The 18,487-nt window shown below is 44.4% G+C and overlaps 1 protein-coding gene across 1 annotated transcript in view; it reads right to left on the bottom strand.

Annotated features, from left to right (window-relative positions):
* The window catches only part of Pkhd1l1 (PKHD1 like 1), a 138,940-nt gene extending 129,432 nt beyond the window's left edge, over window positions 1–9,508 (bottom strand). Inside the window, exons 1-2 of the mRNA XM_013115257.3 lie at window positions 9,414–9,508; window positions 7,631–7,720 (exon numbers count right to left, since the gene is read on the bottom strand). Coding sequence (XP_012970711.1) covers window positions 7,631–7,720; window positions 9,414–9,483 — 160 coding nt within the window. The 5' untranslated portion in view covers window positions 9,484–9,508. The remainder of the gene's footprint in view (window positions 1–7,630; window positions 7,721–9,413) is intronic.
* Window positions 9,509–18,487: the final 8,979 nt, after the last annotated feature.

Here is an 18,487-nt window from a genome sequence, read left to right as displayed (position 1 = left end):
ATGAAGCTTCCTGTGGGCATGTACTATGTAGGTTCCAACGTTGTACTTAATTTCATCAGAGAAGCCATTTGAGGCAACAGAGTTGTGTGGGAACTTTGAGAAAGAAGACCAGCACAGACTGAGCCAAAGTACACAGAAATCTATTCGGTGAAGTTGGGATTAGAAATAAATTAAGAGCTGGGTGGTGGTGGTGCATGCCTTTAATCCCAATTCTTGGGAGGCAGAGGCAGAGGCAGGTGGATCTCTGGGAGTTTGAGGCCAGCCTGGTCTACAGCACTAATTCTCAGACAGGCTCCAAAGCTACACAGAGAAACAGTGACTTGAAAAACCAAATACATAAATAAATAAATAGATATGTAGAGACTATTTTTATACTACATAAAACTTGTATGCCTTACACTTTCTTTTCTTTTCTTTTTTAATGATGGGTATCATACATCCGAGATTGGCCTTGAACTCCTGGTTCCCACTATAGATGTCTCCCACTCTTACCCAGTGCCACAAGCTAACGAGGTGACAGCCACCTTCATCTCCCTGTGGTCAGAAGTCTTAATTGCCTTCTCTTTAATGAATTATATTTCTGCACTTACCCTTTCACAGTTATCCTTAGATAGGGGAGCCAAGAGATATGCCCCCCAAATACCATGAATTCCAGATACACTCCTCCTCCATATCATGAAGCAAAACACTATTACTTCTCTGTGATAAGCAGAATGAATTATCCCTACCATGTACTCAAAACGCTTGATGAAATCAAGCTAATAAGCAGTACTGGCAATTTCCACACAGTTAAGGTCAAAACCCATGTTGTAATCCCTGGGAGAAGCATTTCCTACCCAGGAACTTGGACAGCAAGTTCAAGTCCAGCACAGCTTGATTTCTCTACTCCTTGCAGAAAGGCATTCAGTGGTAGCTTTGGTGAAAAACAATGCCTATTTTTCACAGTGCAGTATCCATCACATGGCTGTTCTTCACAGACCTATCGCACAAGCCCTGAGCTGGTCGAGGAGGAAAGTTGGTGTCTTTTTGGATTAGTGATTTGTTTAAGACAACACTGAAAGCAATAAGCACAGAAGATAAATATTGCTAATATGTTTTCAAGAATTTTACTATAGAAGGAGTCAGAGAACTTAGATGATAGCTGGGGATGGCAGGCATTTAGAGGAGGAGGATAGTGATGCTCCTTTGACATTACTTTTAGGTAGGCAAAATGAAAGTGTATCGCCAGGCTGATGAGACAATGAAATGGTACCCAGAAAATGGCTAGTACAAAACAGCAGAGACTTAGCTTAACCTTATTTATTTAGCTTAATCTTATGTGGACACGAGAAAGTAGACATAGGAGTAATTGAAGACAGACTAAGTAGTTTATGATGCATAAAATATTTTATGATGTTAAATAATATTAACTGAAATAAGCCTAAGAAATGAATCCAGTGCATAAGATTCATTAGAGAATTGATTAATTTAAAATACATCCTTAAATGTTCTTCAAATAATGTTAAAGAGGTACTTAATGTTATTCTAGTATAAAGGTAAATAAAATTTATGGAATTGTTTTATAAATTTAATTCCCTACACTTTTGTCCAGATTGCTTAAAATCCCAAATTCATACATTTTGAATTTCAAAAAATATGCATGTTTAAGAATATTTTCCAAAAAATACCAAAGTACTTAACTTTAAAATACCACCATGGCAAAACTTTTGACATAGACTGAGCTTAAAATTACCAAAATTTTTATTTTATATCATTAATGCCTATTTATAAGCTGTTTACACATCATAACAAGATTACCTTCAGACTATATCCCCAGGCCAATAAGTTAATATCAACGAACAAGTAAAAAACGGTGAACTGTGAAAGGTCAACAAACTTTAATTCCTGTGTATACTACTATTTATAATAATATAAATGACCCTGTGACATGAATATCCTGTTTATGATACTAATTAATGCTAGAAAAATGTAAGTAAATCCAGAAAGGTATGGTGTGACTCCCTGTTTAGTTACTAGACATTTTCATTGTTCTGCAAAGACCCGTTAGGTCACACGCATGCAATACTGCCTAGTTTAGCCTAGGACTAGAAGCAAGACTTTGTTGTGACAGATGCCCATCTCACATAAACCCCTGGCCTCCAACACAGATAAAGTCACCCACAGTGACGAGTTCTAACGGAAACAGTCCAGGCTTCAGACTACCAGCTCCTGGTTTGGAGTCCCAATGCCAGCACTTCCTGCAAGGTTGACTTTAGACAAACCTATAAGCTCTCATTCTCCTTGTCAGAAACAACCCCATCATCTCTGCTGCTGGACTGCCAGAGTGCTAAGTTGTTGTGTGTCGTGCTCAACAAGATCTCATCTAGGAGTTCTTTAATTACCTGCTGTTGTCACAAAACTCTAACGTTTGGATTCAAAAGTAACACAGGACGCAGCAAGCACTAGTATTTGTTACCAGATTCAACTCCCACCATCCTGTTTTGCATCCTTTCTCCTATCCCTTCTTTTGTGGGCAATGAAAGCAAGAAGAAACCCAGGGAAGCACAGGGATCTCATTCCTCAAGCTGAAACCTCAATCAGACAACTTCTTCAGCACAGATTCACAAAACATACAACTATAAATCTTGCACATGAAAGCTACTATCATTGAATTTGAAGTGTTAAGAGTATAAAGGCAGTTAGTAATAGAATAGAGTTGTGAAAAAATGCGTAAAAAGCCCAAGGCAAGCACTTGCAAACCCAATCTTTTGCTTTTGCCAACCTCTGCTTATCTTTGGGGTTCACATTGAGTTTCAAGCACGAGCACGCAGGAGGGTCGCTGGAAACTGAAGAATGGAACATTTTACTTGTCATATGCTTCAGGACGTGACACATGTGTTTGTTTTTATATTGGGTACATGCTGCATCAATGATAGGCTAACAGAGGTCTGCACTTTGGCATCTGAAGACAAGTACAATATTCAATAGAAATACTATCAAACGATGAGACTGGTTTTATCTTAAGAGTATCTAAACTATCAAGCATGAATGTGTGAAGCTGTCCAAGTAAAACCAATGAGAAAATATGAAGGGAACTAGCAAGAACTTTAAACACTTTAATTATACATTTTGCCTTAGAACCACAGATTAATGGGGCTGGAGACATTGCTCGGTAGCTAAGAGCACTAACTCTGGGTTTGGGTCCCAGCACACATATAGCAGCTCACAACCACCTGTAACTCCAATTCCATAGGATGTGACACCCTCTCTGGCTTCCAGGGGTACCAGGCATGCGCGTGATACACAGGCATGTACGTCGGCAAAGCAAAATGAAAATTGAAAATAAGTAAAAAGAAATGCAGAAAAATATAGAATACTCCTGATGTTAAGTTAACCTAAGGAATAAAAAGGAGTGCGAACAGATTCTTTGGTAAAATTGATTCTAAGTATAATTCTAAATAAGCCACGGGATAAAAAGCTGACACCTCTGGAAGCTTCCCAAAGCACACGATTACAGGAAGGGCTGGGTGTGCCCTGGAAACGGAAAGGATGAGGTTTGGGGTGGAAATTCCTTACATGTTGATGTGGGAGACAGGAGTTGCCGGGTACACAGGGCTGAGCCCTCTGATAGCAGCAACTCAGCAGTTACACCCTTGCTGTTATCGTGGACTGCAGCAGTGTTGTTCAAACTGGCCTTTGCCATGCATTGTTTTGCTTTCTGTGGCTCGCAAAGCTGGCCTGAAAGTGAGATGTCCTTAAATGTTGTAGAGCCGTGGGGAGGAAAGATACAAAGGAATGAGCCAATGGACAGAGAGCATAGACGCTGCAACAGGGACCTGGGCTGTGGACCCACCCTGCCCCACAGTCACATGAGGACCAGCAGCTGGGAAATGACACCTGCTTTACTGACTAGAAAGCCAGCGATCCCAGCGTTAACTCGATCCGAGTTAACTAGCTCCGATGTAAAGTCCCATTAAAAGCCAGTTGGACTGAACCAAAGCCCGTGTCCTTTCCGAAATGTAACGTGCCTGTGACTGAACGCTCCAACACAGTGTGTGTGCCGGTTATTGTCAGGGGGATAATGAGAAGGAAGCAAAGCTCCCCCTCGTCGAAGCAGCTTTTTAAAAACAGAGACTTGATGACTGTTTGGAAGACAATGCAAAGCACGCCTCGAAAGCAGCAAAAGCAATGTAGTCGTGGATACACTGCCAATACCTAGATAGTCCCCGTTGTCTTCAGGCCAGCCATCACAGGAAGGCCGGCAGTTACTTCTGTGACATCATTGTTTAAAACAACTTAACTCCGTCTCATAATTGTAATAATGTAACAGCGTGTAGCTTTGCCCTCTCAAAAACAACCTACTTGCTTTTCCCCTCTGCCTTGTCTTCCCTTTAGTTTGGGGAGGAGGCCAGGGTCTCAGGTATGCAGGTCAGGCAAGCCACCACTGAGCTACACAAACCTCAACCCGGAACCATAGCCTTCCGAACAACAACAACAACAAAAAAACCTCAGAAAATCGTTGTGTTCTAAGAGCCAGGAGTCATTTAAATACTGTGAAGTGTCAGTAGTCAGATTTCTAGTGGGGCGGAATTACAGAGAACTCAACTTCCAAGTCTACACTTCTCCAATATCTTGTTTTTGCATGATGAGTTTTATAAAGATAAAACATTCATTCACAAGCTTTGGAGTGTGAGTTCATTAGGGTTGCTTTATACAAATGCTACATACATCACAGACATCCCCAAACCTGTATTTAAATTTACTTTTCTGTTTAAGACTTTTTAACTGAAGTATGACTAACATTAAGAACTATACGGACTTAGTGTGCTGTGTGTAAGCGTTTCGTCGGGATGGGTCAGGACAGGATGGAACAGGAGTGGGTCAGGTATTCTGGCACTCGGGAGTCACAGAATACCCAGTGTTACACAGCTCAGGTGGAAAGGTATCCTGGAGCTCGGGAGCCAAGGATACTGAGTGTTACACAGCTCAGGTAGAAAGGTATCCTGGAGCTCGGGAGCCAAGGATCACCACAGGTTGCAGTAAGCTTGGCAGCTTACAGCCTTGCCTCAGAGAAAGGCTTCTCCGGTGTGTCAGCTCCGCTCCGGCAGGACAGGGTCTTCCAGCTGGGGATGTTCGCCTAGTGTAGCAGTTTTGCTCCGCAGGAGGTTTCTCGGGCGAAGTTGCTACAGTTCAGCTCTGCTCCTGGAAAGCCGAGCGGAGAGCAGGGAGCCGGGCGGGAGCAGAGTGTAACAACTCCGCTCTGCCAAGGAAGGTTTCCCGGGCAAGTGTTACAGCGCTGCTCGCTCTGCTCTGCTCTGCTCTGCCCAGGGTCGCCTCTGCTCGCTCTGCTCTGCTCTGCCCAGGGTCGCCTTTGCTCTGTCGCAGCCGCAAAAGAAGATCTTCACCCGAAGCTCATCCAAAGGTGTTTATTGGAAGACAGCTGGACCAGCCAAGCTGAACATACACAGGGTTTATATAGGGGTTCCTGGGGTTGGGGAAGTTTTTCCAGGGTAGGGATTGGTCCGATTTCAGTGCTGAGCTCAGATTGGCTAGAGCTCTGCTCCGGGATTGGTTACTTTTTTACACAGGATTAGGGTCAGATTTGGCTCTGGTTTCAGGGCCAAAGTGTGTTTCTTTCTCTGGTCCTTTTTAGCCTTTTGGCTCCAATTTTAGGGCCAGGGTACATTTCTTTCACTGACTCTGATTCCAGGGACAAAGTGTGTTCCTTTGGCACTGGTTTTAGGGTCAGGGTACATTTCTTTGGTTCTGGTTGCAGGGCCAAAGTGTGTTTCTTTGGCTCTGCTCAGGGTGTGTTTCTTTGACTGGTCCCTTTTCCCTACACTGTGTATAATTTAATCAGTTTAGAGATGTAAAGCATACCCATAAAACACCACTACTATCAATTCTGCGGATGTATCTGTCATCTCCCAACATCTCTTCCTAGCACACAATCTTTGCCCTTAGCAAACTTTAAGTATGCAAGTCATATTGCCACCAGTAAGACGCTATGACATACAACAGACCTCTAGGTTGTACACCTCTCTCATAACTAAAGCTGTGCAATTTGACCAATACCTACCATCCCACCTGCTCCCAAGCCCTGACACCTACCATGCCAAACCGTGCTTCTATAAAGTAGCAAAAGCAATACATAGACTCAGCTTGGAAAGAAAGGCGTATACCAACACAGTTTCAGTTAGCCACAGACGGTTATCAAAGCAGAGGTGTACAGGTGAGGATGCAGGTGTCGCCAGTCCAGATGTGATGAATCTCATCTACAAACTCTGCCAAACGCATTCAGAAGGAAGGGATGGGATGGAAAAGGGAAGATCTACTTTGACGCCTTGTGCTTCGTTGCTGAGAAGTCTAGGCATGACTGCCTCAGGGGTCGCAAAAGGGCCAAGAACAGTGCCATTGAAAACTCCTGGACAGACATGTCCTGACTCTGTGTAGCTAAACTAGCTGCGGTTCCTGGACCAGGAGTTCAGATGCAATGTTGGTGTGTGTGTTGGTTTGCTTTTCCTTTAACCGGAACTTTCCTCCTGTGGCATTTAAATTTCTGATGAAACATGATAACCACCAAATACATTGCCTTAACAGCATTTTACAATATGATGTAGATAAGTTTAAGATGTCTTAAAAATCTTCAATAGATAGTTTCCCACTCGTAAAAGCACACAAAGGGGGGGCATTTATGTGTATTGCTCATTATTCAGGAATATAATCCGTTTTAAGCATGTCATTGTGGTACTGAATTTTATAAAAGTGTTAATTAATAACTATTTCCTTCTGTCAAATTCTGTCAAATTCTGTCAAATTCTGACTCCAAATGTTTAATTGTTATTTTAAAGACCAAATGGAGGATTTTGTTAGTGTTTTTTTTTAAGTGTTTCTTTCATGTTCTTCAAACATTCCCTAAGTGCCTGAATACCGTTGCCATGTTTATTACAAAGGCCTGACGGCCGGCAGAAGCATGCGTGTATTTCATGCCGGGAGGAAGTGCACTTTGAATCTATCTGCCTTCTATACTTTCATTCTGAGACCAGGCAAGGGGAAAGCATCATACATAACTCATGTCTTGGTGAAGCATACGATAGGGCTTAGGTGGCAGCAGGAGGGGGCCCACGTTTCCCTTTCTGTTATCTTACATCTTTCATTAACGTTCTATTTCTCTGTCAATATCCAGCCTCTCCATCCCCAGCATTTCCCATTCAAACTCGGAATGAGCGAAATCACCAGACCTGTGAAGAGTCAGGGATCCGGTTAAACTCATTCCTTTCCCTTCACTTTAGCCATGAAGCCCAGTGCCAAGGAAGCCCTTGTAAGTTAGAGTCCAGGTGGCCAAGTTGACAATAATGTGGGGTTGTTGTCTATTTTATGTATTTATTCGTTTCCTCATTTATTTATTTTTGCTATCAGGGAGGGCGATTTCAAAAGCGTTGGTCAAGTGCAGAAACTCTTATCAGTGTTGTGTTTTGTATTGGGAGTTACTTTAACCATCAAAGTCTAAGAGGGGAAGAGAACCCACCCAGAATGTACGAAGCCCCCAGCTCCGTGGAGTACTAAAGTGCAACTCCGGAGCCACAGAGTTGAAAGAGGAAACCGCCCCATTCTCGGAGTTTGCACATGGACAAACACAGGGCAGCCATACCTTCCCCTTTGACAGTCAGTCTCGTCGCTCCATTCATGCTGCCGTACTTAGGGATAACTTCTGTCACTTTGGGAACTGTCTCGGAGCCATCTGCAAGACACACAAAGATGGCAGTGGTGGACCAGTCATGATCTACAGTCGTGAATGAAAGGTGACCAATGCCCCAATAGGGACTGGAGTGCTTAAGATCTTTCATTAACACTCCCTGGCCATGTGTAAAGAACCTCCCTGTTTTTACAAAGAGAAAGAATAACACAACCGTTTCCCACGTTCTCATCTACCACATTATAGCAAACTCATAAACCATCAGTTATATGTCATGCTCCGCTAGCTACAGATCTAGAACTCCACACAGTGGCTTGCACAGCACAGGCAAAACCTGCATGGAGAAATAGACCAAGGCATAAAGAGGTACAAAGACCAATGCTCCATTTTAAGAGGAAAGTGTTGCCTGTCACTTTAGGAATGATACATGGTTCCTGACAGTTTTCCCGTGTCCTAATGATGCCCGGAGTGCTGAGGACGAAGACCCCCCCAATCCTGGCATCAAACTGGGTTAGCTTTCTGCAGACAGAGAAGTGCGTATTAGCACCCGCTCCCCCAAAGTCTAGCTTATTACAACATGACAGAGAGGTCACAGGGTCCTGGTTGCCTTGGAAAAACATTTCACTCATACTTCTGGGGCCACACTAGTTTCTAGAATGGGCTTCCTCTGCCGCATCTTGAAAGGCAAATGTGAACTAGTCAGTCTGGGTCTACCATCAAGAAACAGGAGGAAAGTTTCTAATAAGAGTGGCTGGACCAGCAGAGCAAACCACCCGTTTTTCTGGAGAACTGCTGGAAACTCCTTAACATGAGTTGGACATGCAGTAGCTGGAAACTTTCTGCTTCGAGTGGCAATTTAATAGGAGCAAAAACTATCAAAGTAAGGAGAAAATATTAAGACCCAAAGACCAGCCACAGAAGTTATTCCGTGAAATGGACATTTGTAAAAAAAAAAAAAAAAAACGTTAAGGAATTTGTGACTGCGTGGTTCACTGCGGTCTGAAAACACGGAGCACGGAGTTGGTGGATGGAAGCCGCCAAGTCTTCAGTATGAAGAAGGCACAGGCGCCCAGAGCCGAGACCTGTGAGCTTCACGTTAGCCTAGATCTCGAGTTTACCTCGTGTTGCAATGTTCCTACTTTCAGTACCTGCCCCCAGAGAGCTAAGGGAGGATGTGGAGGGAGTTGGATGCTATCTCCAGACATCGCCGCCTCCTCCCCTATCTCAAGTTCATCCTCTCCTTATCTTGGCACTCAACTCCAATTTCTTATCACTTTCTCCCCAGCCCTCCCCGGGGATTGCTTTGAAGACACTTGGCAACTTACCCTGTAATTGACTGACACCCACTGCTGGCCTCCGGGGACTAGTCTCCCTTCAGCAGGGAAAGAGACCCCAGAAGACGCAGGGGCGGGAGAATTCAGGTGGTGACTATTAACTGGTCCTCACCTGTCACCAAGCAACTTCCCTAGTCTCTTCGCAGCTGTGTCCTTTTGAAGGGGGTTGACGAACTTCCTCCGTCCAGACCCCAGCCCTGACAACATTTAAGAGCAGCTTTTTCGAGCTAGCCCCGTCGGCGGACGTCTTTCTCTGTCTCAGTCTCTCAGCACTGTCTGTGTCAGGACCCTTCCAGGACCCCAGGCTCCCAGGACCCCAGGCTCCCAGGACCCCAGGTTCCCAGGACGCCAGGCTCCCGGGAGCCCGACGTCTGCACTGGCTCCGCACCGTCCCGAGTGCTTACCTGCGCCGGCGTCTGCGCACCGAAACAGCCCCAAGAGAAACCAGGTCCCCGGGAGCCACAGGTGTCCCATGGCGAAGCCGCGCAGGGTCTGCACAGCCGCGGGCTCGCAGCAGCCGCCAGGGCCGACTCCACTCAGAGGCTGCTCGTGCGCATGGCACTCGCCCAGAAGCCAGGGAACCTGGCCAAGGAGGCCCGCCCCGCCCCAGCCTGCCCGCTGTGCCTTTGGGACTACACACACACTCACACACACACACACACACACACACACACACACACACACACTCACACATTCATACTCACACACACACTCACACACACCACACACAGACACACACACAGCACACACACTCACACACACACTCACACATTCATACTCACACACACACTCACACACACCACACACAGACACACACACAGCACACACACTCACACACACACACCACACACAGACACACACAGCACACACACACCACACACACACACTCACACACCACACACACACAGACACACACACACAGCACACACACTCACACATTCATACTCACACACACACACTCACACACACACACTCACACATTCATACTCACACACACACAGCACACACACTCACACACACACACCACACACAGACACACACAGCACACACACACCACACACACACACTCACACACCACACACACACAGACACACACACACAGCACACACACTCACACATTCATACTCACACGCACACACTCACACACACACACTCACACATTCATACTCACACACACACTCACACACACCACACACAGACACACACACAGCACACACACTCACACACACACCACACACAGACACACACACAGACACACACAGCACACACACACCACACACACACTCACACACCACACACACACAGACACACACACACAGCACACATACTCACACATTCATACTCACACGCACACACTCACACACACACACTCTCACACACACTCACAGGCACACACTAACACATACACTCACACACACACTCACACACACTCACAGGCACACACTCACACACACCACACACAGACACACTCACACACCACACACACACAGACACACACAGACACACATACACCACACACACCACACACAGAGACACACACACAGACACCACACTCGCACACACAGATGCACACACTCACACACACACCACACACACACACCACACACAGAGAGACACACACTACACAAACACACCACACACACACATACCACACAGACACAGACAGACAGACAGACAGACAGACAGACAGACACACACACACACACACACACACACACACACACACACACACACACTTTCATCCGCCTGTCCCCCTTGCTGGCTGACCCTCCGGCCTGCGTTAAGTACAGGAGCACCTAACGCACACACCCAGCTCGCACAGCATGGCGCCCACAAGGATGAAAACCTTAAGTGACAGCTCGGCCTTGCTCCACTCCCGGCTGGATGGGCACTTCCTGGCTGGGGCTGTCCCTGTGCTGCAGACCCAGGCAGGGGGCACTGGGCTTGGCTCCGGGATGAGCACCTGTCCGGGGAGGGCTTGACTCTGTCCCTGGGGCCTGCATGTGAGCACTTACTCTACCCAGAGCCGCGGTAGAACCCTGCAGAGAGCTGTGCCTAAGGGTGCCGGGGACCAGAAGGACAGCCATGGGTGCGCGCCTCTCACAGCTCCGGGATGCTCCCCAAGGAATCCCAGAATCGTCCTCATGATCCCTTGACTGTCCCTCCGTCCCACACGGCCTAGTTGCCAAGGCACCTTGCGCTCACCTGGGCCGACGCTGGGCCCAGAGCTGCAGACAGGGTGGAAGGCTTAGTTTGCATGGATAGAATTACTGCACGAGGGAGATGTTCTTGCTTTAGAACTGCAAGCCGAGGGAGGAGTGGTCCAGTGGTTAAGAGCACCCACCACTCTTCCGGAGGACCCGGGTTCGAATCCCAGCACCTACATGACCTCTCGTTACCATCCATAACTTCATTTCCGGGGGGACTTGGCTCCCCCTCCTGGCCGCCTCAGGCACTGCATGCACGTGGGTACATGGATACACACGCAGGTAAAAAACACTCGAACTCGTAAAATAAACGGAATGAAGTTAGAATTGCATACTGAAGCACTTAGGGTCCCATCATCACGATGCCAAGAGTCAATCTCATACGTTTGAGCAAAGGAAGTATGTGAAATGAAATGACAATTTAGATTAAATAAAATCTTCAGAGTTTAGGTATCCACATACTTTGCCGTTTTGAAAATAGCAATTTTGAAAAAAATTTCCTAACTAGAGCACTTTGAATTCTCTGTTCAGATTTCCACTCTTCACTTTTTGGGGGAAGGGATATTTCTCTTCCATGATATGCCTTTCCCCTCTTGTGTACCCTCAAAACCATTTTTTTCCTCAACTTCTTGCTTCATCTGTATTCCTTTGGCCAAATTCTAATGAGTGCCTTCTCCTCTTCCATTTTCCCCAGAAATAAACACAATTTCATTATGCAAATGCAAAAACTGTGTGTGTGTGTGTGTGTGTGTGTGTGTGTGTGTGTGTGTGTGTGTGTGTTCCTGACAGGGGCTTACTATACCCCTCAGGCTAGCCTCACATCTAGATCCGCCTGTCTCAGCCTTTCTAAGTGATGGGAAGACAGGCCTGTGCCCCGACACCCAGTTAGACCTTTATCTTTTTTAAACATTATGGCAAAATTCCAAACTTTTTTTTTGCTTTCGCGCTTCTCAAAATAGCTTCCCACCTTAATAAGCTCCTTGTCCAAGGCCACTGCTAACAGTTTTCATCTACTCCAAGAGGCAACCCATGTTCCAAGCTTTGTCCCAGTGGCTTGAAGGATGGGGGAGAGATTGAATTTGGAGGGGCACTTGAGAAGATAAAGCAGCTATCTACTTCATTTTGCAAAAATAAATAAATAAGTATAATTTGAATTCAAGAAAATAGCAGCTTTCCCCTTCTCTTCCTCCTCTGCATATGTATGTCTGATGTAATGCAAAGTTTAGGACATAGCCTATACTAAAAATCTTCATATTATCTGAAATTCAAATCTAACTCATGTTTGTTGTTTACCAATGACAACTCCAAAATTCATGAGAAAATCCCTTGCAAATAGGTCCCCTCTGAGATATATCCCCGGCCTTCAGATGGTTTTGAGTTTACAACATAAAATGGATTTGAGGACCCACAGAGACAGCTGACCTGAACAAGGGGGAGCTCTTGGACCCCAGACTGATGGCTGGGAATCCAGCATGGGACTGATCCAGACCCCCTGAACGTGGGTGTCAGTGAGGAGGCCTCAGCAATCTATGGGGCCTTGGGTAGTAGATCAGTATTTATCCCTCGCATACAAATGGACTTTGGGGTCCCATCCCACAATGGATGCTGTCTCAATCTGGACACATGGGAGAGGGCCTGGGCCCTGCCCTGAACGAAATGACAGACTCTGGAGATCCCCCATGGAGGGCCTCACCCCCACCTGGGGAGTGGAGTGGGGATTGGATGGGGGGCTGAGGGGCTGGTGGGGGGTGGATGAGGAGGGGAGGGAGAAGGAGCTAGGAGTGACATGTGAAGAAAGCTTGTTGCTAATTTAAATTTTAAAAAGTTTTAAAAAATGTATTTGAGGACGAGGCTAAGTGATACTAACAGAATATTAAAATGCCTTCGGTATTAAAATTCTGGAAATGATGCCGGAAGGAGCTGTAAAAAGATTAGAAAAGCCATTGAAAAACTTGGTCCTTGTATATGGAAGCCCTGAGTGCTAATAAGGGATCGTTGAGCGAGGCCGGCTTTCCTGTAGAAATGATGGTACCGTTGGCAACAAAGAAGAAAACGGTGCGGCATTCTGGGCACACCAGCAGAGTGATGCTCGATTTATTGACCCTTAATGTTTAATGTTTTTAAGATTCCTTTGTTTTTCTTTTGTCACTCCCCTTCCCCCCTCCCCCCCCACGCAGTGGGTGGGGGTGAGGTAGCAGTATTGAGAATGAATCCAGGGTTCAGCACATGGCTGCTCAACTGTTCTCCTACCGGGCTGTATGCTTAGCACTGTTTTTTGTTTTGTTTTTTTGTTTGCTTGCTCATTTCTAAGTCTGAGAAAGCCTTGCTAAGTTGCCCAGACTGGCCTAGAACTCCCTTTGTAGCCCAGACAGGTGAGGTGATATGTTATTTATGATTTAATAAAGATTGCCTGAAGCATCAGAATACAAAGCCAGCCACACTGGTTTGCTAGAGAAGCTAGGCAGTGGTGGCTCACACCTTTAATCCCAGGACTCAGGAGATGGAGGCAGATAGACCTCTGCTAGTTCAAGGCCATCCTGCGCAACGAGAAATTAATCCAGTCCTGAAGAGGAACAGCTCACACAAAGGTGGTCTCAGGACTTGGGATTGCACGCCTTTAATCCCAGGATTTGAAAGGGATAAAAAGAAGAAACAAAGGGTCTCATGGGAGATTTTTTCTCCAGCCATGTTGGGGACAGGCCTTTCAGCCTGTGGTAGCAGTAAGAGCTACTGGCTTGACGGCTTTACTTCTCCGATCTTCAGCTTGAACCCCAACATCTGTGTCTGGGTCACTTATTATTTGTGTCACAGATAGGCCTTCAAAACTTGGGATGCTCTGGCTTCGGCCACCTGAGTGGCTAGGACACAGGCTTCCATCATCAAGGCCAGCTTTTATGATTCTTCTAAACGTTTTAGACAACGTGTCAGCTGTGGTCTAAAAAGTGTCATACAGTAATCACTATTTAATGTATATTGAGTACTTCAATTGTGTTCTATTTTTGACACCTTAAAAATCCACATTGTCTTATGTGTTTGTTTTCTTGCTTGTTTTATTTATTTGCATGGGTGTGGATGCCTGTGCCACAGCGAGTATTTGGCAATCAGAAGGCAACTTTGCAGTGGTCAATTCCTCCTTTCTACCTTGTGAGACCCAGGGATGAAACCCAGAGGATTAGACTTGGGGTCAAGTGCCTTTACTCTCTGAGCCATCTCTCTGGACCTTTCGTGTCCTATTTTACGTCTCTACTTAGCCAAGACTAACTACCTGGTCCATTAAAGTTGTCCTCTCTACTGGCCCTGACCTCCCTTAACTCCAGCCTTTTTAAACACGTTAAATAGGTCTGTGTGTATGTGCATGAATATGTATGTTTGCATGTCTATTGCTACATAAGTGCATGATGTACATGATTATGTGATATCCAATACTACTGATCAATTTTATATTTTATGTATGATAATTGGTATCCCAAATAAAAAAATCCAGTTAAACGCAGACAAATATTTCTACAGTCATTCTGTTTGGTTAATGTCACAAGTTGGTCACTCATCAAATAGGTCATCTAGATCGTTTGGCTAATTGGCTTTAAGAAAGTTAATTTTTAAAAGCAAATTAGTCTGCTTTCTTATCATCCTTGCTTTCTTAAAGAGCCAAGCACTATACTTGGCATATATAAATTTTTAATAAGGTTTTGTTGAATGAATGAGCATCTTTAACCAGTTTTTCCCTCTCTAAATGGTACTTATTTATATGATAAATAAACTCCATGAGGTAAGGTCACACTAGTGAGAGTTTTAATCCTGAATTATTAAAATAATGTGAGTGGGAAATATGGCAATAAATAATTAGAGCCTGATGAAAATTCATGTATCTAAAGGTCTTCTAGGGTCCAAAAACGTGGCTACGTGCTTTATGACTAAAACTGAATTCACCCTTAAAGTCTTCAAGCGTTTGTAGTTTAGAGTGGTCATGGGGCTGGGGCATGAGGAACCATGAACACAACCCCTGGCTCTAACAAATCCTTGCCTACAGGGCTGTGCCATGGGCTCCGGCTGCGCCATGGACCCCTGAGTGCTGTGCCCCCTGTGTTATGGCTGCGCCATGGACCCCTGAATGCTGTCCCCTGTGTTATGGCTGCGCCGTGGACCCCTGAGTGTGTGTCCCCTGTGCAGTTCAGTGTCTTGCAGCTCCCATCCTGAATCCTTCACAGTTGGAGTCAGGGGCTCCTTGCTTTCTTTTTGCATGCTGCCTTGCAAACTTCCCACGAGACACAGAGACAGTAAAGCCCTGATGTTCTGAGTATAAAACAATGAGGAAGTGAAAACGTGGGTGGGACCAGAGGGAATGGAACATCCAACTGTGAGTGTTTGATTTAACTTTGAAAGCCAGCTGAATGCTGAGGCCTGACCTTATGATTTAACTGTGATGATGAACAAAATTAAGTGTTTATGAAAGAATAGTTTGTCTTTAACAAATACTTAGTATCTGGGGCAATAAGAATATGGGTATGCCTTTAAATTTCCCATACTCATAGAGGCTATATTCTTGCAATAGACAATAAACAAGAAAATAAGTAGAATATGTAACAGTTGTAGTCAATATCTGGAAAGTAAAATTTCATAACTCTCTAAGAAGCTACACAGCCTAAGCAATATCAAATACATTTGACTATTAAGTCAATTATTAATAATAGAGTCACTTATTCTTGCTAAAAATTATGAAAAAATAGGGATCTTATAGTTTGGTAATTCTATGAAGAGTAAACTCTCTTCAATTTACTAATTTATCACCTTCAAATACTTTTTTGAGTTTTGTGTACTGTAAAAGGGGCATTTGTGATTTTTATTCCACAAACATAGTATGCTCTCTTTGTTTGTTTGATGTTTTTGTGGTGATGGATATTAAACTCAGGATCCAGGACATGATAGACAAGTACTCTACTCTCTACTGAACTATCTCCTAATACCTATAGTGTGTTGACGGAGTTCCTCTTACCAGAATTCTCCTTGTCTGCTGGCCCCGCCCATACTTCCTGCCTGATACTGGCCAATCAGCATTTATTCATCAACCAATAAGAAAAACATATATTTACAGCATACAGGACATCCCCTATCATTTCCTCTTTTCTGTCTAAGTAAAAAAAGGAAGGTTTTAACTTTAATACAGTAAAATTATATATAACAAAACAGTTATCAAGCAACACCTATAGTTAACAATATTTAGTCTACTAACATTTGGCAAAATTTAAAGAAAATATTCTATCATCTACCCTACCCTTGTGAGTCTAACTTGTTTTTATATCATAACTAAGGAAAATTATCTGTCTTCAACTCCATCCAAGACTCCAGTAATATATAAGAACTCTAGAATTGACAGAGACATCTCTCTGCCTGGACAGTTACCCAGAGTTTCTCTGTAATGCTGGGGCATCCATCTTCAGCACATAGGCCATAGTGTCTGGCAGACTTTTCAATGAAGCAGGAACCTTGAAGGACCACCCTGTCCCTGGGTAAGTTCAGCAGTCACTTTTCTTTGTAATCTGCTTGTCCAATTTGGACAGCATGCTGTCAAGTAGTCCAGGCAAGAGCAGTTTCTTGTCCAAATAGCTATTCCTGCCATAAACCAGGCAAGTTCTATAATGAGTTTCTTCAACACCCATCTTCCTCTATGACATAATTAGTGTTTCCAGGAACACTTGTGTTTCATAGTGATGAAAAATCCTAATAAACCATTTTAAATGCTATATTCTGAAGGTCTTTGAATAGCTTTGAAGAATGCCTATTCATTTGAAATATATCTCTGTATATCTATTATAGGTGACTATAATCTGTATTTAATTATACATTAATTTTTTAATTTTTGCTGTAAGTTCATTATTTTTGTTTTTTATTAATTTATTTTTATTCCAATTCCAGTTCCCCCCCTCCCTCCTATTCTCCAGTTGCCCCCACCCCTCCTCCTCCCATCTGCTCCTTGGAGAGGATGAGGCCTCCCCTAGGAAGTCTACTAAGTCTGTCCCATCATGCCATTGAGGCAGGACCAAGGAATCTCTCCACCCCCCACCACACCTGTTTCTAGGCTGGGCAAGGCATGCATTACATTTTTAAAGTGCTGTATAAACACAATACCTCAGCAAGAGTAGAAATATACATATAACAAAATTGACCTTAGGCCGGGCGTTGGTGGCGCATGCCTTTAATCCCAGCACTTGGGAGGCAGAGGCAGGCGGATCTCTGTGAGTTTGAGGCCAGCCTGGTCTACAGAGTGAGTTCCAGGACAGCCTCCAAAGCCACAGAGAAACCCTGTCTCGAAAAACCAAAAAAAAAAAAAAAAATTGACCTTAAATTTGTATCAATAAATCAAAATCCATACCAATGCAAAGTATTCATTTCTATATCATACTCCCTGGGAGTTTTTTTATTCTTTAGAAATTGACTGTAATCATTAACCTTTTACAACCAACCTCTTCAAAGGAAAACAAAAAGGCTGGTAGTCCTTTGCTCTATGTCTAATATCCATACTCTGAGATACCATCTTGCACCAGCCAGAATGACTAAATATCTAAAACACCAATGACAATCTGTGTTGGAGAGGATGTGGAGAAAGGGGAACACTCCTCCATTGCTTGTGGGAATACAAACTTGTGCAGCCACTTTGGAAACCAGAATGGCGGTTTCTCAGGAAAATGGGAATCAGTCTACCTTGTGATCCAGCAGTTTCACTCTTAGGCATATACCCAAAGGATGCACATTCATACAAGGACATATGTTTAACTATGTTCATAGCAACGTTGTTTGTAATAGCCAGAACCTGGAAGCAACCTAGATGTCCCTCAACTGAAGAATGGATGGAGAAAATGTGGTAAATTTACACAATGGAGTACTACTCAGGGGGGAAAAAAACAATAGAATCTTGAAATTCACAGGCAAATGGATGGAACTGGAAGAAAACATCCTGAGAGAAGCATGGTATGAATAGCTCTATCTCATCTTTTTTGACCACACGAGTCTTTAATCTGCTAAACAGCATGGCTGAAATTAAAACGGTGACTGACCCCTCCCTATTCCTTGACTTCCTGAGAATCTAGCTTCATGATGTAGCTACTGGTGGGAGCCATGATTATTGCCACAGGCTGATGGTAAACACTTAAAAGAGACGTGTGGTTTCTGCCATTAATGCTGAGTCAGGAAGCCTCTCTTAAAGGAGTCCCGAATCTCTGCTTGCCTCTAGCAAACAGAGCCCACCCAAGAAAATGCTGATACCAAGGAGTCTT

This window comes from Mesocricetus auratus, unplaced genomic scaffold (genome assembly GCF_017639785.1).
Source record: "Mesocricetus auratus isolate SY011 unplaced genomic scaffold, BCM_Maur_2.0 Super-Scaffold_100023, whole genome shotgun sequence".
Classification (NCBI taxonomy): Eukaryota; Metazoa; Chordata; class Mammalia; order Rodentia; family Cricetidae; genus Mesocricetus; species Mesocricetus auratus.
This window is presented reverse-complemented; position numbering and strand designations above follow the sequence as displayed.